This window comes from Populus nigra, chromosome 3, assembly GCF_951802175.1.
Source record: "Populus nigra chromosome 3, ddPopNigr1.1, whole genome shotgun sequence".
Lineage (NCBI taxonomy): Eukaryota > Viridiplantae > Streptophyta > Magnoliopsida > Malpighiales > Salicaceae > Populus > Populus nigra.
The window spans coordinates 581808-608641 of NC_084854.1; the positions used below are offsets into that span (position 1 = coordinate 581808).

The 26834-nt window shown below is 36.4% G+C and overlaps 2 protein-coding genes across 23 annotated transcripts in view; both read left to right on the forward strand.

The window, feature by feature from the left end:
- The first annotated feature begins 9289 nt into the window (after positions 1 to 9289).
- On the forward strand, positions 9290 to 11856 carry LOC133688155 (putative disease resistance protein RGA3). The gene is made up of 2 exons (XM_062107557.1): positions 9290 to 11573; positions 11822 to 11856. The coding sequence occupies exons 1-2, from the start codon at positions 9629 to 9631 to the stop codon at positions 11854 to 11856; spliced, it is 1980 nt and encodes a 659-aa protein (XP_061963541.1). The 5' UTR covers positions 9290 to 9628.
- Positions 11856 to 26834, forward strand: part of LOC133689541 (putative disease resistance protein RGA4) — a 99899-nt gene continuing 84920 nt past the window's right edge. Inside the window, exons 1-10 of one of the 22 annotated variants that reach the window (XM_062109414.1) lie at positions 11856 to 12920; positions 13759 to 13842; positions 14253 to 14300; positions 14418 to 15399; positions 15846 to 16016; positions 16128 to 16212; positions 16370 to 16457; positions 16587 to 16686; positions 16768 to 16904; positions 17003 to 17290. In XM_062109414.1, coding sequence (XP_061965398.1) covers positions 11885 to 12871 — 987 coding nt within the window. In that variant the 5' untranslated portion in view covers positions 11856 to 11884 and the 3' untranslated portion in view covers positions 12872 to 12920; positions 13759 to 13842; positions 14253 to 14300; ... (5 more) ...; positions 16768 to 16904; positions 17003 to 17290. Of the gene's footprint in view, positions 12921 to 13561; positions 13668 to 13758; positions 13843 to 14252; positions 14301 to 14417; positions 15400 to 15845; positions 16213 to 16369; positions 16458 to 16586; positions 16687 to 16767; positions 16905 to 17002; positions 17291 to 26834 lie in introns of those variants that run through there. The other 21 variants (XM_062109419.1, XM_062109413.1, XM_062109420.1 and 18 more) reach the window with 21 other exon arrangements.

Consider the following 26834-nt stretch of genomic DNA (forward strand, 5'->3'; position numbering starts at 1 on the left):
GACTGAATATTCAGTGTTTCAATTATATTCACCATCATAATTTCCTCGAGATCGAGTAATTCTCATTTTTCAGATATGATATTCTCACCTTCCTCTTGTTTGCTGATGGAAAAGGAAAGAAATTTGACTGGGAATTTCCCAACTTTATCCATTGAATGACCAAAACTAAGTCTCCCCTTTGCCAGACATTTCAGTGTCACTCCTAGTCTGATGTACACATTCTTTTATATGTTAAAAATCTGTCTCATCCTCTTTAACAGCCCTCCAACAGATCACAGGGCCTCATTGACCATTGCAAACAGAAAAATAAAATCTTTATTTGATGCCAAGTTGAGTAGATAACCAAAAGAATGTCACCGCACTTTCTTAGATAACCAAAAGAATGTCACGGCAATTTCTTCTGTGTTAACAGACTAGAGCATACAGAAGTTCTTTGGGCATCAGACCTGTAACCACTCAAGTCTAACAATATAAAAATATAAAAGAATAAAATTAGCTAGCAAAAATGTGAACAGCAACCAGATTGATAACAGGGTCAGACTCTATAATTAGCAACCCCAAATGGTAGAATCATCAATGAAAACTCCTGTGCGAAATTAATGGGTCAAATGGATATCAGACATCCACATCAGACCTGGTATAGGACTGCTTCAAGTGAAGTTCTTTTCAAATTCCTTGTCGCCGTTTGTGTTTGGCATAACATTCTAGCTTCCTTTTCCTCAGTTGTCCAAGCAATTTACTGTTGATGAGCTGAATATTTGGTACTTTACCGTCTGGAACAGTCGTCAAGCTTCTGAGTTGTACATTAAATTCCTTGTCGCCGTTTGTGTTTGGCATACTTCACCGTCTTGAAATTTCATTCTTTCTATTGTTTCCTTTCCCTTTATTAGGAGGGTAGGACTCAGTAGAAGAGCTACCCTAGTATCTTTGATTATAAAGAAATCAACCAGCTCAGGTAAGTGTTGAAGATCATCAGCCTTAATCACAGCATAATCATAACTCATTCCTTCCGTTTCTCTTCCTCACAATTATGTAATAACGTTACTTTCCTTTCCCATGTAATACGTTACACATTAAGTTGTATATAAATACAAGAATACTCACCACCATCAAAGTGTGGCAGTTTCCAAATATTCTCATGGTATCAGAGCTACCATTGGATTCACATCCCACGATCCTAATGGCCTCCACCTCATCTGATTTTTCTCCCACCCTTCTTCCTTTGAATACCATGATTCACATGGTTACAATCAAGCTCTCCTCCTCCAATTACCTTCTATGGAAGAGTCAGCTTCTTCCTCTTCTTGAAAGCCAAGGCTTGCTGGGTCATGTGGATGGCACCCTTGTGCCGCCATCACAATTTGATCCTCCTACCTCTCAGACACCAAATAGCAGTCATCTAGCATGGAAAGCAATTGATCAGCGTCTCCTCAACCTTCGCCTCTCCTCTCTCACAGAGGAGGCAATGGCTGAAGCCGTCGTCCTCTCCACCTCCCACGAGGTCTGGACCGCCCTTGAAAGCACCTTCAGCCACCGCTCCAAGGCTCGTGAGATTCGTCTCAAAGATGACCTTCAATTGATGAAGTGTGGCACCTGTCCGGTCACTGTCTATGCCCGTGCATTCAAAGTTTTATGTGACCAGCTTCATGCAATCGGTCGCCCAGTTGATGAAACCGACAAAGTTCACTGGTTCCTTCGTGGTCTCGGGCCAGATTTCTCCACTTTCTCAACTACCCATATGGCATAAAATTTTCTCCCTTGTTTCACTGATCTTGTCTCTAAAGCCGAGAGTTTTGAAATTTTTCAAAAATCTCTAGAGACTTCAGCGCCTCCAGTTGCAGCATTCACTGCCAACAGAAGCTCTTCTCATCGTGGAAGTAGCTCCTTTCGCCAAAATCATGGTCGTGGATACGGGTCCAGTAACAACTCTTCCCATTCTGGACAGAGTCGTACTCACACCAACCAAGGTCATCGTCCACCACACTGCCAGATCTGCCAATTAGAAGGACACTATGCCGATCTCTGCAAGCAGCGCTATGATTGGCATGAAGCCACAGCCTATCTTGCTGAATCTGATTGGCTCTTAGATACAGGGGCTTCAGCTCACATGACTCCAGATAATTCCACATTGGAGCAGTCTGCAGCTTACACGAGTAAGGAATGTGTAATTGTTGGGAATGGTGCGTCTCTACCCATCACACACACAGACAATATTTCCGCTTCCCCAGATCTCAAATTATTAGATGTTTTACTTGTTCCTCACCTTACTAAAAATCTTTTGTCCATCAGTAAACTCACAAATGATTTTCCTTTATCAGTTACCTTTGCTAATAATTTTTTCACTGTTTAGAATTGCCTAACGGGAAAGTTGGTGGCAATCGGTAAACGTGATGGAGGCTTATATGTGCTAGAGCGAGGAAATTCTGCATTTATTTCTGTCCTTAAAAATAAATATCTTCATGCTTCATATGATTTATGGCATGCACGCCTTGGACATGTGAATCATTCTATTCTCGCTTTATTAAATAAAAAAGGACAACTTCATCTCACCTCTTTATTGCCATCTCCTAAATTATATGATACATGCCAACTTGCTAAAAATAATCACTTGCCTTATACTCGTAATGAACACAAGTCGTCAAATGTGTTAGATCTCATTCACTGTGACATATGAGGTCCTTCACCTGTAAAATCTAATTTGGGCCATAACTATTATGTTTTGTTTAGTGATGATATTCTCGTTTTACTTGGCTTTATCCTTTGAAATTGAAATCTGACTTTTATGATACCTTTATTCAATTTCAAAAATTTGTTGAAAATCAATATTCTTCTCGCATCAAAATTTTTCAAAGTGACGGTGGTACAAAATTTACAAGCAATTGCTTTAAAACTCACCTTCGTACCTCAGGTATCCATCATCAGCTATCTTGCCCATATACTCCTGCCTAAAATGGTCGCGCTGAAAGAAAACATCGTCATGTGACTGAAACTGGTTTGGCCCTTCTTTTCCATTCTCACACTTCTCCTCGTTTCTAGGTTGATGCCTTTAGCACTGCAGCCTACATCATCAACCGATTACCCGCACCGCTTTTCGAAGGTAAGTCCCCATTTGAACTTCTATATGGTTCTCCTCCCAATTATAAGAATTTTCATCCTTTTGGTTGTCGTGTGTATCCATGTTTACGTGATTATATGCCAAATAAATTTTCCCATCGAAGTATTCCTTGCATTTTTAGGGGCTATAACACTTCTTATAAAGGGTTCCGTTGTCTTGACCTCTCTACATCTAGAATATATATCACTTGACATGCTCAATTTGATGAAAATTACTTTCCCTCTTTAGAAACCTTTTAGGCTCAACCCACCCATGTCTTCCCTCCAATTTTCCAATTTTTTAGAACCAACTCCTCTCTATACCAACATGCCCATTTCTTCCCCACCGCCACATTCCTCGCATATTACACAGTCCGGATCTAACTCGTGTATTCTTTGTACTGATCCTGTGAATGAGCCTATGTAGATGGACAATTCTATTGCAGGTTCTTCTCTGCAGCACTCGGACCCTAGTTCAACTTCTCTTGCACCCCCTGAACTGGCTCCTCCTCTTCCAGTTGCTATCCCTCAGATGAGTTCTCATCCTATGCTCACACGAGCCAAAGCTGGAATTTTTAAACCTCGGCACCTGGCAAATCTTGCATTTTTGGGATCCTCTAGTCTTCTTTCAGCTCTTTTGGCATCAGTTGAACCAAAATGATTCAAATCTGTTGCTAAGAATCCTTCTTGGCTCGCCACCATGGATGAAGAAGTTCAGGCTTTACAAAATAATCACACTTGGAATTTGGCCCCTTGACCAGCCAACACCAACATTGTGGGTTCTAAATGGGTATTTAGGACCAAATATTTGCCTGATGATTCCATCGATCATCTTAAAGCTCGCCTTGTTGCCAAAGGCTATACACAAATACCTGGTCTTGACTACACCAACACTTTTAGCCCGATTATAAAGGCTACCACTGTTCGTGTTGTCCTATCTCCAGCTGTGACAAACAAATGGCCTCTTCGCCAACTTGATGTCAAGAATGCATTCCTCAATGGTCACCTCACCGAACAGGTCTACATGGAACAACCTCCTGGGTACATTGATCCTCGCTTCCCTAATCATGTTTGTCAATTGAAGAAAGCTCTTTATGGACTCAAACAAACACCTCGTGCTTGGTTTTAACATTTCAGCTCTTTCCTCACTCAGCTCGGCTTTTATTGCAGTCGTGCCGACACATCACTCTTTGTCTTTCACAAGAAATCTGACGGTATTTATTTGCTTTTTTATGTTGATGACATCATCATTACAGGGAACAACTCCTCTCTTCTTCACTGTTTTACTTGCAAGCTTCATTCTGAATTCGCTACTAAGGATTTGGGTTCTCTAAGTTACTTTCTTGGTCTTGAAGCTACATCCACAACTGATGGTCTCTTTCTTAGTTAACTAAAATATGCTTATGACATTCTCACTCGTGCTCAGTTACTTGATAGCAAGCCTGTTCATACCCCCATGGTTGTTTCTCAACACCTATCTTCTGATGGTTCTCTATTTTTGGATCCTACTCTTTATCGATCTCTTGTTGGTGTCCTTCAATATTTAACCATCACGCGTCCTGACATTGCTTATGTTGTCAACTCTGTCAGCCAGTTTCTACATTCTCCAACTAATGATCACTTTCTTGCAGTAAAACGCATTCTTCATTATGTCAAAGGGACTTTGCATTTTGGTCTCACCTTCCGCCCCTCTGCAACTCCTACTACTGTAGTTGCTTATTCTGATGCCGACTGGGCCGGATGTCCTAACACTCGTCGCTCCACCTCTGGTTATTCCATTTATCTTGGTAACAATTTAGTTTCTTAGAGTGCCAAGAAGCAACCTACCGTGTCTCGTTCAAGTTGTGAGTCTGAATATCGTGCATTTGCTCTCACTGCTGCAGAATTACTTTGGATCACACATCTCCTTCGTGATCTGAAAGTTTCCCTTCCACAGCGGCCTCTTCTTTTATGTGACAACAAAAGTGCCATATTCTTAAGCTCCAACCCTGTTTCTCACAAGAGGGCCAAGCATGATGAGTTAGATTATCATTTTCTTCGCGAACTTGTTCTTGCCGACAAGCTTCGCACACAATATGTTCCTTCTCACTTACAAGTTGTTGATATCTTCACCAAAAATGTGCTTAAAGCTCTCTTTCAATTTTTCCGTTCCAAGCTTCACATCAGTCCCAACCCGACGATCAGCTTGCGGGGGGGTGTTGAAGATTATCAGCCTTAATCACAGCATAATCATAACTCATTCCTTCCGTTTCTCTTCCTCACAATTATGTAATAACGTTACTTTCATTTCCCATATAATACGTTACACATTAGCTTCAGTTCCCATGTCATACGTTACACATTAAGTTGGATATAAATACAAGAACACTCATCACCATCAAAGTGTGGCAGTTTCCAAATATTCTCATTAAGCATAATATATAAAGCAACTCGAAGATTGACTTCTCTAGAGTCCAATCATGCAAAAATCGATGAGTTCATATAATAATAGATTACCCTATAGATCAAGGGGAAAATGCAATAATATTCAATCTCTTTAGTTAAGCTTGATTTTCGGCTAGCCTAAAAGCAACAAGATTTATCATCACAATTGCCACTGCTCTTCAGATAGGATCGCATTTTAAATAGTTGTCAACCATGACTTGGAACCTGAACCGGGTTTCGCATGGAAAAAATCCTTAATGTCGAGTAGGGCTTCCCCGTTGTCCAGTTGTGTCAAGTTCTGAATTTGCTTGCTTGCCATGCACTTTGGTGGGTGAGTTCCTTGTGTCAGAAACAGATTAGTTGCTTCTTATGATATTTTGAGTTTTATGTTGTTTTACAGGATTTTAATGAGCATTCTGATGAGATTTCTTGACACTTTATAGATTGCATACTTTCCCTCAGACGAACTCCAAATCACAGGTACTGATCTTAGAGCTGATAGCATGTCTACAATTGATGGCGGATAGGCTTTCTATGTATATTTTTTTGTTCTGATGTTGGTTTATTGTGTTTATTTTCCCAAGTTGAAGCTCAAAGCAATGTTTTTATTCAACATCAACTGGTACAATCATGGGTGTCCTGTTACGTGTGTGGGCACTTAGAAGTATTTGGGAGTATGATAATTGTTATTTTTAAAGTGTTTTTTTTATTTAAAAATATATTAAAATAATATTTTTAAAAAATTATTTTTAATATCAACAAATCAAAATGATCTAAAAACATAAATAAAATAATTTTAAATAAATAAAATTCAAAATTTCCAAAAAATCCTAAATTGCAGTTGTCAATCAACCATGTTAAATATATAGCTGGTTATATAGCTGCATGGTGAGGGTAAAGAGTGGTTGCAATTAGATAATCTAATGTAGAAAACGGAGGCAATGGTGGTAGCCACGATTTACTGAAAATGGGGAGGTTTGTCTCCCATCTCAGCTATATATAAAGGGTGCTTATGAAACACACACAAATGATCTATAGCTGGTGTATATAGATCCTCTCCTCCAGCTCACCATGTAGAAAGCTATTTTGACATCCAGCTGCTTAAGCTTTAAGTTAAACAATGTAATCATAACAAGTCATACCTGAATGGAACTATGCTTCACAACTAGAGAGAACACTTCATTGAAGTCAATACCTTCTCTTTGTGTAAAACTCTTAGCAACTAGACGTGTTTTAAACCTTGCACCCCTAACCTCTAGGATTCCATCTTTCCTATTGTAAACCTATTTGCACACAAGAGTCTTCTAGCCTTGTGATGGTTTAACAAGCTCCTATGTTCGGTTTTTTATAAAGAGATTCAATTTTTTCATTCATAGCTAGTATTTACTAAGATGATGTTTTTCAAGAAATTGCTTCTTTATAAGAACAAGGCTTATATCATCAAGATTCTTAGCAATATTCAAGGCAAAATAAACTATATCAGAATAACCATACTTAATTGGTGCTTCTATCTATCTTCTTTTTCTTCCTATAAAAATATTGTAAGGTTGTTCTCCAAGTATAGTTTTAACAATAATATCATGTACCACTTTCTTAATAGGCTAAGCTAAAGCATCTTTTTGCATTGTCTATAATGTTCTAACCTCAATCTCCATTTGTTTGCTAGTACCTTGGTTCATCTCAACATCAATAACGGTCGATTCCTTTTCTTTCTAAAACATAATAGACTCATCAAAAATCATATCCCTACTGGTAATAAACTTAGGTGACTTAGGATTAAGACAACATAACCAATATCCCTTCACCTCATATGCATAACCTAGAAATATGAATTTCCTTGCTCTACTTGAGCTTAAAAGTCCTTTGACAATCTAGTTTGTAAAAGCATACAACTTGCTCTTTCCAAGAGTGTCATATAGCAATCCTATTTTATTATGGTGTATTTGTGATAATGTTATGTTTAACAATTTCTTCATTCTTGCAAAACTCATTAAACTCACATAAGCAAAATTCCAAACCATCATCAATTCTCTTGAGCGCTTCATCTTCTTACCAGTCTATTTCCCAATCAAGACTTTCCACTACTTATGATGAACACATCACTCTTTCTCTTTAGAAAATACACCAAACCTTCATAGAGTAGTCATTGATAAATATCAGTAGATATTATGCTCTACCTTTTGACATAACAAGAAAAAGACCCTGAATGTCAGAATAAATATAATACATAATACCCTGGTATAATGAATAATAGTATTAAATTTCACCAAGCATTGTTTTTCATAAACACAATACTTATAGAAATCAAATTTACCTATTTTTTAATCACACAACAAATCTTAATTGCTTAACTTTATTATCCCCCTCTCACTTATATGTCCTAGTCGTATGTGCTATAATTAAGTAGAAGCACTATCATAATCCATCATAGATGATACATTTGTTGAATTAATAATTGTTAAACCTTGAAGATGATAGAGGCCATTAACCAACTTTTCTTTCATCACGATAACAACATCCTTGCAAACCTTTATAACTCTGTATTTAGCAAAATATTTATAACCTTAGAAATCAAGAAGACTCAAATAAATTAGATTCTTCTTCATCTTTGGAACATGTCGAACCTCTAGTGTCCTAACAATGTCATCATACATCTAAATTCAAATTGTACACACACCAACAATAGAAAGTCATTTGTTGTCTTCAATAAAATAGTACAATTAAAAACTTTATATGTATCAAAATAACTTAATTTTATTATGACAAATATCAAATGTGCAAGTTGAATCAATAATTCACTCATCACTTGAGTTACCAATAGACACAACCAGAAGATTTTCAACATCATCAAAAATTCCCCTCCATAGGCAACATTTGCAGCATTAAAGGTTTCTTCATTTTTTTACCCTTATCTTCTTGCTCAGGATAGTTCTTTTTAAAGTGCCTGATTTTATGACACTCAAAACATTTAGTTTTTCTAGATTTTGATTTTTATTTAAACCTACCTCCGCTACTTGAACCTTTATTATTTGTTTCTACCTCTCACAATCAAGCCATATGTATGATCATCACTATAACTCTCTAACGCTCTTTTTTCAACTCCCTAGAGTTTAAGAAAGCTTTGTCATCTTTTGAATTAAGACTATACCTTCTATATAACAAGTTATCAAGTATCAACAAAGTGATCATAAGATAAAGATAACAAACACAATGAAATCAAAGTCAGATCCTCATTTGAACATTAACATCAACATTCTGTAAATTGATCAGTTGTTGGAAACTTCAAAATATAATTCTGATTTTATTATCATAAATAAAATAAATTTATGGTATGATTGTGAAAACCATATGAAAAATTTCGTTTAATCTTCCTATAATATATTGAATGAAAAAAGAACAGAGGATTTGAAATACTGTGGCGGCTAGAACTCCAAAACAGCAAAGATTCCTTGAGTGTGATATCGATTGGTTTTCTTAAAATCAAAGCAAGAAACTAGTGGATGAGGGCGCAGATCAATTAATGGATCGATTTGGAGATCCAGAGAGACCACGTAGGTCCTTGATAGCTTGAGTGTTTGCAGAGTTTGGAATTTGTTCTAATTAACTACGAAATAATAAAAAGGAAAGCATCAGCATCTCTTTTGATGACATTGTTGGTCCGCATTAACAATCAATGGCCTACCCCATGACTCATCTCGGTGAAAGAAAATAAAGCATCCTATGATAAAGGGAAGGTATCCATCATTGCTTCACCGTGACTCAAGCTTTTTGAATAATGTGAAGGAACGAAGATTATGCTTTGAATGGTTCTAAACCAAAGCAAGGAACTACTAGTTAAGTGCAGACGAGTTAAGGGATTCAGAGATCATGAGAGTACATGTAGAATCTCTAATATCTTTAGTGTTTTGGAAATTTTGGAATCTGTTTCTCTATTATAAATACATGATTTTACTTTTGATCTTCACAACAACACAAGCCTTTTAGCATTCAATCCAAACCTCAATCACTTTCAAACCAACAAAATCAAACACCATTCGTTTCATTTTTCTTGTCTTTTGTTCCCTCTTTGTTCTTTCCCACACACACCCTTTCAACTCACCGAGAACAAAAAATGGCTGAACGTGTACTCTTCAATATTGCGGAGGAAATAGTAAAGAAACTGGGTCCACTAGCTACCCAGGAGGTTGCACTGTGGTGGGGTGTCAAAGATCAGCTAAGCAAGCTCATGAGCACGGTTACCAGAATTAAGGGTGTCCTCCACGATGCTGAGGAGCAGGTGCAGAAACCACCCGCTCAACTTGAAGATTGGCTCGGGAAGCTGCAAGAAGCGGTCTATGATGCTGAAGATTTGCTGGATGATTTCTCAACAGAAGTGCAGCGAAAAAGATTGATGTCCCGAAATAAAATATCGAGGGAGGTACGTACATTCTTCTCAGGGTCAAACCAACTTGTTTATGGTTGGCAGATGGGTCATAAAGTTAAGGAACTTAGGCAGAGGCTAGATGAGATTGTTTCTGAGAGTGAAAAATTTCACTTTGAGGTTCGTTATGAGGAGAAAGCTTCTTTGACTATGATTAGAGAGGCAACTACCTCGTCTGAACCTGAGATATTTTTCGGGAGAGAAGATGAAAAAAAGAAAGTTATGAGCTTTCTGTTGAATCCCAACGATGAGATTGAGAGTGTTTCTGTCATCTCAATAGTTGGAATGGGCGGGTTGGGAAAGACCACATTTGCCCAGAGTATTTTCAATGATGTACAAGTTAATTTGCATTTTGGTCAGAAACTCTGGGTCAGTGTCTCGGGTGGTTTTGATGTCAAAAAGATACTGAAAGATGTATCAGAGGCTGCAGGTATTAGTCAAGTTTCTGATCGGTTAGAGAGTCTGAAAAATGAACTTAAGGAAAAAATAGAAAATAGAAAATACCTGCTTGTATTAGATGATGTGTGGGATAATAAGGATGGTCGAGATGGTGAAAAGTGGGATAGTTTGAAGCAGTCCTTACCACATGAGGCTGATAGAGGAAACAAGATGATAATAACTACACGTTCTGATACAATTGCAAATTTAACAAGCAAAATACCACTTGCGTTAAAAGGCCTTTTTGAAAAGGACTCGTGGTCTCTTTTCTCAAACAAGGCTTTTGGTCCAGGTCAAGAGTCAAATTATATAGACGAAAAAATAAAAAAAGAGATTGTAGAGAGGTGTCAGGGAGTTCCTCTGGTCATAAAGACAATTGCGAGGTTAATGTCTTTGAAAGATAGAGCCCAGTGGTTGTCCTTTATCAAACGAGAACTTCCAAATAGGGTCAAAGATGATAACATCATAGATACCCTTAAGTTAAGCTACGATCCTCTTCCATCATATTTGAAGCACTGCTTTGCATACTGTAGCTTATTCCCAAAAGGTCATAGGATTGATGTGAAGTCATTGATTCAACTTTGGATTGCACAAGGGTTTGTTAGCTCTTCAAATTCAGGTCGTAGGTGTATTGAGATTGTTGGTCTCAAGTGCTTTGAGAGTTTACTGTGGAGGTCCTTCTTTCACGAAGTGAAAAAGGATGGTTTAGGTAACATACAAAGTTGCAAAATGCATGATTTTATGCATGATCTTGCAACCCATGTCGCTGGTTTTCAGAGCATCAAAGTGGAGCGTGGAGGAAATAGGATTAGTGAATTGACTCGGCACGTGTCATTGGACCCGGAATTAGATTTGTCTTTGCCTTGTGCAAAACATCTAAGAACACTTGTATTACTGAAAGATGGCGAATGGGATGAGGGGTCATGGAATTCTATTTGTCGAGACTTTAGGCGTTTACGTGTGCTTGTTTTGAGTCATTTGGAAATGGAGGAAGTGTCACCTCTCATTCAAAAGCTCAAGCATCTGAAATATCTTGATCTTTCGAATAATGAGATGGAGGCGCTTTCTAATTCTGTCACCAGTCTGGTAAATTTGCAAGTGCTCAAGCTCAATGGTTGTTTGAGCCTTAAAGAACTACCTAGAGATATTAGTAAGCTAATTAATATGAGGCATCTTGATGTTGGTTGCTATCGTGATGGTGATTTATGTCAGAATTTAGAGTATATGCCTCGTGGGATTGGGAAAATAACTAGTCTACAGACGTTGTCATGTTTTGTGGTTGCAAAAAAAAGTAGTCCTAAATCTGAGATGATAGATGGATTGGATGAGTTGAGAATGTTAAATGATTTGAGAGGGAGGCTAGAAATAAGAGTAAAGGGATATGAGGTTGGTTCTTGCATATCAGAATTTGAAGGAGCTAAATTGATGCATAAACAATATCTTCAGTCATTGACCGTACGGTGGGACCCAGACTTGGATAATGATTCAGATATTGATTTGTATGATAAAATGTTGCAAAGCCTCCAGCCAAACTCGAGTCTTCAAGAGTTGATAGTTAAAGGCTATGGAGGTATGAGGTTTCCAAGTTGGGTTTCAGATCTCTCAAATCTTGTAAGGATTCGTGTACAACACTGTAGAAGACTTAAGCATATCCCTCCCTTAGATGGAATCCCTTTTCTTGAAGAATTAATTATTTGGGATTTGGTTGATTTGGAGTACATAGATAGTGAGGGGGTTGGGGGAAAAGAAGTGTCGATGTTTTTCCCATCTTTAAAGAGTCTTCGTATCTTTAGTTGTCCCATACTGAAGGGATGGAGGAAGAGATGGAGTAAAGATGAGATGAATGATGATAGTGATGAGTCAACAATAGAAGAAGGGTTGAGAATGCTCTGTTTTCCACGTCTTTCTTCCTTGAGCATTGAATTTTGTCCAAATCTGACTTCAATGCCGTTGTTTCCAACTCTTGATGAAGATCTTCATTTGTGGAGGACTAGTTCAATGCCATTACAGCAGACAATGGAGATGACATCATCAGTCTCTTCTTCTTCATTTACCCGTCCTCTCTCCAAATTGAAGAGACTATATATGTATGCAATTGATGACATAGAATCTCTTCCGGAAGCAGGGCTGCAAAATCTCTCTTCTCTTCAAAGGCTATGGATCTATGAATGTCCAAGATTGAAGTCTCTGCCACTGCCTGATCAGGGGATGCATTCTCTTCAGAAATTAGAAGTCATTAACTGCAGAGAATTGAAGTCGCTATCTGAATCTGAATCTCAAGGGATGATACCCTTCCTTCCCTCTTTGCAAGAATTAATAATCGATTACTGCAGTGAAGAGCTGAGCGGAAGAACGGGAGGATGGGGAAAGGAGAGGGAGGAGGAGTGGCCTCCTAACATTAAACACATTCCAGATATTGGAATTGATGGCGACTACATTCAAAAGGAGGGTCGCTATGTCAAGGGTGAAGGATTGAGTTATTACTATTACTACTAGTATTTTCACCGAACATACATAGAAACACTTACACGTGTGTGTATGAAAGGTATTTAAGCTCTCCTTTCCTTCCTTTATTTATTTTCTTTTATTTTTATTATTCCATACTCTCTCTCTTTCTCTATTTATTTATTAGATTTATTATCCTCATATCACACCAAACAAAATCACCTTTCATCAAAAATACATACATACATAAAAGAAGGTATTTAATCTCTTCCTTCCTTTCTTAGTTTAATTTCTTTTATTTTTATTATTATTACTATCATTTTATAAAACTATGTATTATTTATTTATTTAATTTATCATATTTGATGGTTAGAGGCTTAGAGTATTTTCATCGTGAGGCTACTATTCTTAAATATAAAGGTTTTTAACAGCTTCCTTCATTTAGTTTCTCTGATTATTATTACTATTATTATTAATCCCTGCTCTTTCTCTATATTTATTTATTTTATTATACACATATCTCATCTGATAAAATTATTATATTTTTTCTATAAATATTGGTAACATTTTTTTAATTAATTAAAGTTTCATTTGTTTTTTTTTCGTGTTTTTAAATATTAATATTGAAAATAATTTTTTTAAAATAAAAAATATTATCTTAATATATTTTTAAATAAAAAGTATTTTTTTAAAATAAAACTCTTACATAGAAAGGGGTTCAGACTTCAGCCCTCAACAAAACGACGGATTACCCCATCTCTCTTCAGTCTTCCCTACCTGCACAAAGTAAAGTCTTCTCCAATCACCTAATCTGTCCTAATTTTTTTTTTTAAAGAAAAAACTGAAGGTTCTGCTTGTCTGAAACCAAAATTTCATGCTACTTTGGTTTCTGTTTAACCTTTTCTTTTCGGCCCCCTTTTGACATCTTTTTTGTGCAGGTATGGTGGTTGGACTGGGTTTGATAAATCCGAAAAGGTAATCAATGCTGGGATCGTCATAGAGGATGGAACAAGCTGGATCTGGTACAGTACTGAAGTTATCTCTTAATGCCTTTATGGTCTTGCTTTATGGAGTTTAGTCGATGAACATGTGTGTACAGAAACTAAATTTTATTCCTAAATATTAGCACCTTGTCGCTGCATGCATTTGACATTCTGGTTTTCTTTCCAATTTCTATTTTGCTTTATGGAATTTAGTCGATGAACATGCGTGTACAGAAACTAAATTCTATGCCTAAATAATAAATCTTGATCCTATCCAAATTTGCAAAAGTTGGTTTTGGTTTGTGTTCAACACTCTTAAAAGGGCCATATGAGAATTTGCAAAGTGGAAATGGAGACAATATAGAGTGTTTTTTTGTCCTTTTCATTTCTCCTTCCAAGTTTGGTGCTATTTTCAGGCCCTTAACATTTGTGTTTAACACTCTTAAAAGGGCCATATGAGAATTTTTCAAATGACAACCAGTTGTTTTCTCATTGAGGTATGTCATGCTTCCTAAAGCTGTTATTTTCTTGAGGGATTTCTTATTCAATTTGCAAGTCATCGTTGCCACTCTACCAGTTTTTCTTGCGACACTTGTGTTTATGGGGTTTTGCAGGCCTGTGACAAACTTTGAGGAAATTTGTTCACACTTCATACATTCAATGTACATTCCATTTACAGAACCAAATTGCAGGCATTGATCTGACTGCTGATAAATCATGAAATATTGATAAGATGTCTAAAGTTGATGTCTTGATGACCACTAAGCATTATGTGCATATCCCGTGTTTCCCTGTTGGTTGATTATGTGTATTTTCTCTGGTTGAAGCTGCAAAGTAATACTTTGATTCATGCTCCGATGGTAGAATCATCAGTTCCCTCATGTGTGGTATGGATCAGGCAGACATAAGACATCCACATCAAACCATGTATTAGACTAAGTCGACTTACGTTATTTCAAATCTTTAATTTTCTAAACAAGTAAAGGCCTCACTTTTTAAAATAATATCTTTAAATGAAATTATCTTAATTCAAAAACGTCAAGTGAAATAATTTGATATTCTGCTATCTAAACAAGCAAAGGCGTCTCTTTTTTAAATAATTTATCCTTCTATCTACATGGCTGGAAAATCAAACAAATCAAGGGAGAATTGGAAAACATGACATTTATGTTATTTTATTTTTTATACTGGTAGTGAAGAAATGGTACTGTAGTTTTTAAGAGGGCCAATGAGCATTCTGACATGGTGAAATCTAACTTGTTGATTATACAATGGGGATGTAATGCATGTTCTTCTGGATGGGCACTAGATCATCATTCAAGAAAGGAAGTGCTTAGTTTTCTCTCTAAGGTATGGTTTTCATGAGCTTTGTATGTATATGAAGTTGTTCTTTTGCAGAGATTTCTTATTTAAGTTGGCAAGTTTTTGACTTGTTGTCAAACATTTGTGTGCAGGTTTCTCTTATTAGAAACAGACACAGAGCATCTTCTGATACTGTGGATTTGTTGTATTTTCCAGGGCAGTGACAAGCTTCGACGAGATTGCTTTTTATTTTTACAGGTCATGCGCTTCCATTTTCAGAATTCCAAAGTGCAGGTATTTTGATCTTAGGGGTGGTTAAGTATGTGCTACCGATAAGCATGTTTAAATTTATTGAACATAGATAAGTATAATAGTTTTCTACTTTTCCAAAGACCTTGTTGCTGCATGCATTTGACTTTCTGGTTTTCTTTCCAATTTCTATGAGCAATTTAGGGTCGAAGCATGTGAGTTTTATATGCATTAAGAGTATCTTTCTGGTTTTCTTTCCAATTTCTATGAGCAATTTAGGGTCGAAGCATGTGAGTTTTATATGCATTAAGAGTATCCAATTACCCAAGTATTTTCTCTCTTTGAATTGAGTTTGATTTCATAATATAGAAATATGTTTGGTTACAATAGGCAAGTGATTTTCTGTTTTCACATGCTTCTGTCAAGTTGTCATTGACCTTTCTAGTGGTGTCCATTTTTACTGAACTTTTAGAATTGAATCTTGGTTGCAGGAAATAGGTCAGAGGATATTGGATGCCGCTACAGATATTAGTTATATATTCACAGGGTGCAGTTCCAGTAACATTGAAGCGGTAAGCCGAGCTTCAAATGCTGAAGATGAAAAAACTGTTTGGAGAGTTGCTGATATAATTAATCTTAAATTCTTGTTGTAGATGAATCAGGTTCTGCTCCTCTAAAACAGAATTTTCCTGCTCCTTTGGTTTCTGTTGAGGCAAATGCAGCTTCTGTTTAACCTTTCTTTTTGGCCCCTTTTCGACATATTTTTGGTGTAGATACAGTGATTGGACTGGGGTTTGATAAAGTTGAAAAGGTAATCAATGATGATTTCATTATAGAGGATGGAACAGGCTGGATCGGGTATAGCACAGAAGTTATCTTTTAGTGCCTTTATGCTTTTGCTTAATGGGGTTTACTGAATGAACACGTGTACAGAAACTAAATTTTATGCTTAAATAATAAATGTTGATCTTATTCAAATTTGCAAAAGTTCTTCATATGATACTTGTATTTACAGGGCTTTGCAGGCCTGTGACAAACTTGACAGAAATCTGTTCACACTCCATACGTTGCATATACATTTCATTTGCAGAACCAAATTGCAGGTATTGATCTTACAGCTGGTAAATCTTGAAATATTGATAAGATGTCTGAAGTTGATGACCGATAACCATTATGTGCATATGTTGTGTTTCCCTGTTTGTTGATCATGTGTGTATTTTCTCTGGTTGAAGCTGCAAAGTAAAACTTTGATTCAGTCTTAGATGGTAGAATCATCTGTGCACTCTGGTGTGGTATGGATCAACCAGACACCAGACATCCACACCAAACCAGGTATTAGACTAAATCAACTTAAAGTTTTTCATATCTTCTACTTGTATTTGTTTGGCATAACTTCTAGTTTTCTTTCCCCAGTTCTCCAATCAATTGGTTCTTGACTGATTCCAACAATGCTCAAGCTTGCTGGTTGCATCAAACTTTACCCTTTACCTCTTGCACTTTCCCTCTCTTTCAAGTTTCATGTTGAGCAGGAGGAGTATTACCCTACTAAGGTGTGAATTGTACCAAGTTTATGTTTGCTCTTAATGTCTCCCCTAAAGGTCAATAGATTATTAACTCTTGTATTTATGTTCTCTTTTGTGTCTTGCAGGGAGTCTGCCAGATCCCTTGAAGATGAAGGTTTGAGACGCCCGTCCGTTTAGATGAATTTCAGTCCTACCAAGCTTGACCGTGATGTCTACGGTCTCAAGGGATGTCTCCAGGGCTTTAACTGGCCTTTTGCAACTCGTTACACGGTGAAAGCAGTTGGAAATTATTATTTTTCTTTTTGTTTGTGTCTCAACAGAGCATCTTGGAGGAATTAGGACTGAATATTCAGTGTTTCAATTATATTCACCATCATAATTTCCTCAAGATCGAGTAATTCTCATTTCTCAGATATGATATTCTCACCTTCCTCTTGTTTGCTGATGGAAAAGGATAGAAATTTGACTGGGAATTTCCCAATTTTATCCATTGAATGACCAAAGCTAAGCCCCCCTTTGCCAGACATTTCAGTGTCACTCCTAGTCTGATGTACGCATTATTTTCTATGTGAAAAATCTGTCTCATCCTCTTTAGCAGCCCTCCAACAGATCACAGAAGAATGTTTATTTGATGCCAAGTTGAGTAGATAACCAAAAGAATATCACCGCACTTTCTTAGATAACCAAAAGAATGTCACGGCAATTTCTTCTGTTAACAGACTAAAGCATACAGAAGTTGTTTGGGCATCAGACCTGTAACCACTCAAGTCTAACAATATAAAAATATAAAAGAACAAAATTAGCTAGCAAAAATGTGAACAGCAACCAGATTGATAACAGGGTCAGACTCTATAATTAGCAACCCCAAATAGTAGAATCATCAATGAGCACCCCTGTGCGAAATTAATGGGTCAAATGGATATCAGACATTGTTGCAGGTGAGTTCTACGTGAAGATACGTGAAGAGTTCAACAGGGAAAATCCATTTAAAAGAGAAGTTACCGTTACAAGTGTTGTAATCTATTTATGAACCTTCGTATAAAAACAAAAAATTAATCAAAAGAAATATATTGAAAAAAATATAGCAGTAAAAAGAAGATGTCAGAGCGCTCAACAAATGATCAAAAATTAGTTGAGAAGGTTTAAAAATACAAATATTAAAATTTGACAGTATATCATTGACCGGTGAAAGCCCTGTTGATAAAAAAAAAATTGATTTGAGAAAGAAAAGTACAAAATCAGATGTTTATAGACTCAATTAAATTTTATTGAAGGTTTAATTGAATTTATAGAGGGTTGATTACAAGAAAAAAATGATTTTTTAGTCAATTTGGGCTTTGATTGAAAGAAATTAAAGTTCCAGGGTCAAATAATAATTTTTTAGAGTTGATTTGGTCAAATCAGGAGATTAATTGTATAAATATTGAATTTTAGTAGCCAATTAGGGTCTTAATTGAAGAAATCCGAGACCAAGAATCAAACTAAAAAAGCACGCAAATTAAAGGACTGATTTGAAATCTGACACATTTTAGCGCCAATTTTTATTTAAATGAAATAAGATGTATGGATCAAAACAGCGCCGTTTCAAGCATTTCACTTAAAAAAAGACAGAAGCAAACGGTGCCTGGCACCATAAACCTTTTTCTTTCTCTGGCTGCGCAAAGAACAGGGGAAGAAGAAGATTAATCCCCTGGGTTTTCCACTAGCCACTATCTCCCTCCCCATTTGCAAGACAACTAACACAGCCCACGCCCCTCACCTGCAACCATGATGAAGATTGGACAGGAAAGCCATACCTTGTGGGCAGCTGAGGCGACTACACAGAGACGCCCCAGCCACCCTACCCTGTCTCTAGGATTGGGCAGAGACAGGGTAGCTGCTCTCTCCTCCTGCCTATAAATACGGGGGACGAGAGCAGCACAAAGGTGAGGAAGTTTTTTTGAGAGAAGGGGGTGAAGAAAAAAAAGGAACGAAAACACAGAAAGGGAGGAGAAAAGAAAAAAAAACAGGGGAAAGAATAAAGAAGAGAAAATAGGGAACGACTGAAGAGAAATATTACAGAGGAGGAGGAGATATTGACAGGGAAGAGAGGTTTCGAGAGAGACAAACAATACCACCAAGAAGACCAAAACAACAGAAACGAAAAGGAAGAAAAACAGGGGAGAACAGAGGAGGGAAAGGGAAGGAGAAAGAAAGAAAAAGAACTACAGAGAGAGTAGAAAGCAGAAAAAAAACAGATCAGAAGGGAGAGACAGACGCAGGGAAGAAAAAAATATAGGAGAAACAAAAACCAGAGGTTGGCGCCTCTGCACGGGGAAGAAGAAGAAAAAACTGTGGCGCCACCAAGCTTCCCAGCCACCGCCACAGCAATACCCCCAAGGACGGCCACCTGCATCACCGTCAGCTCATCTATCCGAGCTCATCATCCAGGTAATTATCTATCCGAGCTCATCACTGTTCATCTTCTTGCATGCAGAACGTGCATTGTGCATGTTCTGCATACAAGAAAATAATTACCCGGTATATGCACAGTAACCAGTCCATGGTTGCCACAGGCTGGACACCCGTGGGCTGGGCTGAGTCCAGCCTTGTATAAAGTAGGCCCAATTTCATTTTGGGCTGATTTCAGCCCAGTAAAAAAAGTTCAAAAATCAATTTTGGAAAATTTAGGATTTTCCAGTGTATTTTTCCATGCCATTTTGATTAATATCGATATGTATTTTTATATCGTAAAGATACAAATCCGTTATTAAAATACTCGGTTTTCATAAAAAAATATTTTTGTTTCATTCATACAGCCAAGTCTCTCAAAACTAAAAAAAATCATATTGTATTTTCATACAACAAAGAAAACTTTAAAAAATATATTTTAGCATGCATTTTGACTTTAATAACCAGTTTATTAAAGTCACGAGAACTTGACTAATATTTCAAAAAATCCAAAAAAAATATATATTTTGTTTTGTTTTAATGTCTGGGATTATGAATTTATACGTAAAACGTATTCCCGATATTAAAAAGGTAGTTTCTTTATAGACACTAGAACGGTTAGGCTTTACCCAATAAGATAAGGACCTCCTCACAACAAAAAACTTTTATTAAACCGTAGATAGATCAACAATTAGAAATACAATGAAACCTTAGCATATATTAGACAATTAAACAATGCAGCTTATCTTAGGTAGAGCGTATTTGGGGTGCTAATACCTTTCCTTTACGCAACCCGTCTCTGTACCTGATTTTTGAAACCAATTAGGGTTCCTAGTGATCAAAATACTAGATGAAGACTTTTTTTTTTTCACTAATAAAAAACAAAAATTTCTTGTTTCTCCATATTAGATAGATAGCTACCAATACCTGAGGGTGAAAGATCATCGCTGCGATGCGCACACGTGTGACAACAAATGGTACACACCGTTTAACTTTACTTAATACGCACCGTTTAACTTTACTTAATAGACACCGTTTTAGTAATTGTAATCTAGAAGGCATGAGACCCTTCTCTCGTCTTCTACTCATGCCTATATACAAAGGCCGTTGTAACATAATAGGATATGAAAAGAAAGGAAATATTATTCTGTCCTCCCTCTCTGCATTCCTACTCTCTCCTTACCTTCCTCATTCTGTTCCATTCTTCCTCATGTCTGTTAATCTTTTTCTCAATTCATTTGTTCCCTCTTCAGACATCCACATCAGACCTAGTATAGGACTGCTTCAAGTGAAGTTCTTTTCAATTTCCTTGTCGCTGTTTGTGTTTGGCGTAACATTCTAGCTTCCTTTTCCTCAGTTGTCCAAGCAATTTACTGTTGATGAGTTGAATATTTGGTGCTTTATCGTCTGGAACAGTCTTCAAGCATCTGAGTTGTACATTTAATCTGTCTACTCCAAGCAGCTTCTTTCTCCTTGAAATTTCATTCTTTCTACTGTTTCCTTTCCTTTTATTAGGAGGGTAGGACTCAGTAGAAGTAAGTGGCGAAGCCAGAGTTTTTTCAATGAGAAGATAAATTATTAATAAATACTATATTATATAGATATGTATTAAAAATCAATTCAAAACATATATACTAATTCATATTAAGTAAAATTAATTTAAAAATACTTTTAAACTAAAAAAACTTACATTATAATTGTCGGGGTTGATTTCAATATGACTTTTCTTTGAACTTGATGGAGTTACATGACTTAAAGCTTTGATTGACTCTTAATCCTTAAAAAATTTATGCTTGAAATACTTGTCAGTTGAGTGGATTACAATGGATTTTAAATGGATTTTCCCTGTTGAACTCTTCACGTATCTTCACGTAGAACTCACCTGCAACAATGATATCCATTTGACCCATTAATTTCGCACAGGGGTGCTCATTGATGATTCTACCATTTGGGGTTGCTAATTATAGAGTCTGACCCTGTTATCAATCTGGTTGCTGTTCACATTTTTGCTAGCTGGATTTTTTTTATCATTATGACTGTCTACATAATAATTAACACAACTACACAATAATTCACTGTTAAATAAAAGTCAGTTGAGTTACACAATAATTCTAAATTTTTCATATGAAATTCATAGCAAAATAAACATCAATTCATCAAAATCAAAACATATTTCAATGCATATCTATATGCATATAATAAGTATGTTGATTAAATTATACTTAATTTTTTCTAGATATTTAATTGAGGAGCAATGCCTAGTGTAAGTGTAAGAGGAATAATTCTTGAAAAACATGATTTCTACTTGATATTTTACTTACAAATAAATCATGTAAAATTAAATATTAAATTTCAATAAAATACTCTGCCAATGCAAAAGATGTCAAGAATAGTGGTTTTGCATGAATATTAATTTATTCCTTTATAATAAGAAAAGAAATATTTAATTAATTAAATTAGCAGATTTAAAAATTTATTTTTAACATATTTGAACATATTCATATCAAAACTCCTAAATTATCATAAACCCTAATATTTTTAATAATTAATTATAAAAGAATAAAATTAAAATTAAACAATGAAAAAAATAGAAAAAATAATTTTTTTTTACCTAAAATATAAAACAAAAAACAAAAATAGAATAATTGCTTAATTACACTTGATGAAAAATTTACTTACAGGAGAGGCAGGAACAAGAATTCATAAAAAAAACAAAGTGGTGCAGCAGCTCATGAAAATAACAACACGGTAAAGGCAAGTAACGCAAAATACTCTTTGTTAGTCAGGGGACTCCATATTTTTAAGCTAGTCCCATTGATTTGATATAGAAACAAAAGGAAAAAAAAGAAAAATTTGGGGAATGAGCTGTGTGTGTATATATATTATATTATATTATATTATATTAACATATAAGTTAACAATAATAAATAATAACAACTTTCCTTCTTCCGTGCAGTAACAATTCACTAACCTAATATATTAATATTTTAATAAAAAAAGTGCTACCCTAGCTTCTTGATTATAAAGAAACCAACCAGCTCAGGTAAGCATAATATATAAAGAAACTTGAAGATTGACTTCTGTGGAGTCTAATCATGCAAAAATCGATGATTGCTGCAACAAGAAGAGTTCATATAATAATAGATTATTCTATAGATCAAGGGGAAAATGCAACAATATTCAATCTCTTTAGTTAAGCTTGATTTTCGGCTAGCCTAAAAGCAACAAGCTAGATTTATCATCACAATTGCCACTGCTCTTCAGATAGGATCGCATTTTAAATAGTTGTCAACCATGACTTGGAACCTGAATCGGGTCTCGCATGGAAAATATCCTTAATGACGAGTAGGGCTTCCCCGTTGTCCAGTTGTGTCAAGTTCTGAATTTGATTGTTTGCTGTTAGTTGATTGTTTTTAGGACTGCAACGTGTCTAAGTATCAGAAAGTATTAGAAACTGTTTTTTGCTTCCATTCTGTTTTTAGTTTGTCCTAGTCTTTAGGAAGTCGTTAGTTTGTTGAAACATGTTGCTGTTTATGGCATATGTTGCTGTCATGGCTTAATTCTCGGTTTCAGTTATTTTTTCTGTTTCTATATAATGTAAGCTTGTTGCATAATAAAATTGAATTCCCAGTTTGCAATCCCTTACCTACTCTTCTATCTTTCTTCTTTCTGCATATCCATAAACTTCTACCTCTGTTATACTCTTTTCTTTCTTTAAAACTTACAAATTGGTATCATAGCATTTTTTCTTAAGGGATCTGTGTGTGCGCTTGACATATCATGGAAGCTGAAACAAGTTTCTCCTCAATTGCTCTGCTGGTGTTCAATGGAGACAACTACTAGATTTGAGCAGTACGCATGAAGACATATTTGGAAGCTTTGGATCTTTGGGAAGCAGTGGAAGAAGGCTATGATGTTCCTGTACTTCCAAACAATCCCACCATGACACAGATCAAAACTCATAAGGAGATGAAGACGAAGAAGTCAAAGGCCAAAGCATGCTTGTTTGCTGTGGTGTCATCAACAATCTTCACAAGAATAATGTCCCGTAAGACAGCCAAGTCTATATGGGATTACCTTAAGGAAGAATATGCAGGAGACGAAAGGATAAGAGTAATGCAGGTTTTAAATTTGATAAGGGATTTTGAGTTGCAAAAGATGAAGGAATCTGAAACAATTAAAGAGTATTTAGATAGACTTCTTGGAATTGCAAATAAAATCAGGCTACTCGGATCTGAATTCAGTGACTCAAGGATTGTAGAAAAAATCCTTGTCACAGTACCTGAAAGGTATGAAGCGACAATTACCACCTTGAAAAATATCAAGGATCTGTTAAAAATTTCTTTGGCAGAATTACTTAATTCCCTATAGGCGCAAAAACGGAGACGACATATGAGGCAAGAGGTCAACACTGAAGGAGCCTTATTTGCAAAACATCATGGAGCTTTCAAAAACAAAAGGAAAGAGAATAAAGGCTAAGAGGGAAATTCTTTTGCTCCTGTTTTGAATAACAACAGAAGCAAAAAAGGAAGCTTCAAAGGTAAATATCCTCCTTGTCATCACTGTAAAAAGGAAGGTCACCCTCCATTCAAATGATGGAGGAGACCTGATGCAAAATGTTCAAAATGCAATCAAATGGGACATGAAGCAGTAATTTGCAAGGGAAAAGCTCAGCAGCATGAAGTTGACGCCCAAGTTGCAGAACAAGAGGATGAAGATCAACTTTTTGTAGCATCCTGCTTTGCAAGTAGTAGTTCGACTGAAAGTTAGTTAATTGACAGTGGCTATACCAACCACATGACCAATGGCAAGAAGCTCTTTAGAGATTTGAGGCCAACTGACATTACTAAAGTCAAAATTGGCAATGGTGATTACATCTCTGTCAAGGGAAGAGGGACAATCACCATAACCAGCATTGTACCTGCAATGGTGATTTTTCAAGAATGTGTTGGATTTTTTTCTTGAAATTCAAATCAGAAGTAGCTGGAGTTTTCTGGAAGTTCAAGAAAATGGTAGAAAATCAAAGTGGCTGCAAAATTCAAGCTGCAAGGTCAGATAATGGAAAGGAGTACATTTCAACAGAATTTAATATGTTTTGTGAAGAAACTGGCATTGAACACCAGCTTACTGCTCCTTACACTCCTCAGCAAAACGGAGTAAGTGAAAGGAGAAACAAGTACATAATGGAGATGGCCAGATGCATGCTACATGACAAGGAGGTGCCCAAAATTTTTGGGCTGAAGCGGCCAGTACTGCTGTTTTCTTGCAGAACAGATTACCCACAAAGACATTGAAGGATAAAACTCCATTTGAGGCATGATATAACTATAAACCTTCACTTAATTTTCTTAGAGTGTTTGGTTGCTTGTGTTTCTCTCACATTCCACAGGCCAAGCAGGATAAACTTGACAAAAAGTCAGAACCAGGCATCTTTATGGGGTACAACTCTTCCTCAAAGGCATATAAGGTTTATCAACCTCAAACAAGGAAGATAATTGTTAGTAGAGATATGTTCTTCAATGAAGAAGAGAAATTGAATTGGGAACAAACAAAAGAGACATCCACGAGCATGCAAAAATCAAGTCTTTCCTCCCAAACAAGAGAAGAGCAAGCATCAGAATAGTGGCAAGAAGAATTGGAGGATGATTTACCAACTCGTGGAATAAGACAACTCCATGATATTTATCAGAGATGCAATGTGGCCATTTGTGAACCTGCTGGTTATGAAGAAGCCATCAAAGACCAAAAATGGCAGAAGGCAATGGAGGAGGAGCTGTCAATGATAAAAAAGAACAAGACTTGGGAGCTAGTTGACAGGCCAAAGGATAGAAAAATTATTGGAGTAAAATGGGTGTTTAGAACCAAGCTCAATGCAGATGGATCCATCAACAAACACAAAGCTAGGCTTGTTGTCAAGGGATATACTCAAGTCTTTGGAGTTGATTACTCAGATGCATTTGTCCCTATTGCTAGATTGGATACTATTCAGCTTGTGCTAGCTATAGCAGCTCAAAATGGGTGGAAGGTGTTTCAACTAGATGTAAAATCTGCGTTTTTGAATGGTATTTTGAACAACCTGAGGGATTCATGGGACAAGGTGAAGAGGAGAAGGTCTACTTGCTCAAAAAGGCTCTATATGGCTTGAAACAAGCACCTAGAGCATGGTATAGCAAGATAGATGAGCATCTGTCAAGCCTAGGATTTCAGAAAAGCATGTTAGAGGATACTCTTTATGTGAAATGTAAAGGAGACAATCTGCTTATAGTCTCTCTTTATGTTGATGATCTCTTAATCACAGGTGGCAATGCCAAGCTTGTTGAAGAGTTCAAAAGGAAAATGATGAAATTTTTTGAAATGACAGACCTTGGACTCATGGCATACTTTCTAGGAATGGAGATTAAACAGTTAAAAAAATGAAGTTTTCATCTGTCAAAAGAAATATGCCAAGGAAATTCTCAAGAAGTTTCATATGGAGGACTATAAGGCAATGGCTACTCCAATGAATCCAAAGGAGAGCTTAAGTAAGGAGGACGACACAGACAAAGTTGAAGAAGGCTATTTTAGAAGCATGATTAGTTGCCTAATGTACCTAACAGCAACCAGGCCAAATATTATTTTTGTTGTAAGCATTCTCTCACGTTACATGCATTGTGCTAGTGTAACGCATCTTAAAGCTGCAAAAAGAGTCATTAGATACATCAAAGGAACTATTGACTTTGGTGTAAAATTCAAGAAGTGATTGGGGTGGATCCGTGGATGACATGAAGAGTACATCTGGGTACTGTTTAGCCTGGGATTAGGAGTTTTCTCATGGAGTTCTAAGAAACAAGAAACTGTAGCACAGTCTACTGCAGAGGCCGAATTTATTGCTGCTACAACAGTAGTGAATCAAGCATTGTGGTTGAGGAAGTTGTTTTGTGATTTACATTTGAAGCAACAAAATGATACTGTGGTATTTGTGGACAATCAGGTAGCAATTGCAATCTCCCACAATCCAGTTTTTCATGGAAAAACCAAGCATTTCAAGATCAATTTTTTTTTTTTAAGAGAAGTGCAGAAGGAAGGAGAAGTGAGCCTCATTTATTGCAGATCTGAAGATCAGCTCGCAGACATTTTTACAAATCCTTTGCCAGCAAACAAGTTTGAACTTCATAGGTAAAGACTCGAAGTTTGCAGCTCCTAAAACATGGAGGAATGTTAGTTGATTGTTTTTAGGACCGCAACATGTCTAAGTATCAGAAATTGTTTTATGCTTCCATTCTGTTTTTAGTTTGTCCTAGTCTTTAGAAAGTGGTTAGTTTGTTGAAACATGTTGTTGTTCATGGCACATGTTACTGTTCATGGCTTAATTCCCGGTTTCAGTTATTTTTTCTGTTTCTATATAATGTAAGCTTGTTGCATAATAAAATTGAATTCCCAGTTTGCATTCCCTTACCTACTCTTCTATCTTTCTTCTTTCTGCATATCCATAAACTTCTACCTCTGTTATACTCCTTTCTTTCTTTAAAACTTACACTTGCCATGTAT

What these genes read in the sequence shown, in the direction of transcription:
- LOC133688155 (XM_062107557.1), top strand. Translation starts at nt 9,629, where the DNA reads ATGGCTGAACGTGTACTCTTCAATATTGCGGAGGAAATAGTAAAGAAA. An exon ending in TGTTGGTTGCTATCGTGATG is followed by an intron (nt 11,574 to 11,821) that starts GTGATTTATGTC and finishes CAATATCTTCAG; the next exon opens with TCATTGACCGTACGGTGGGA.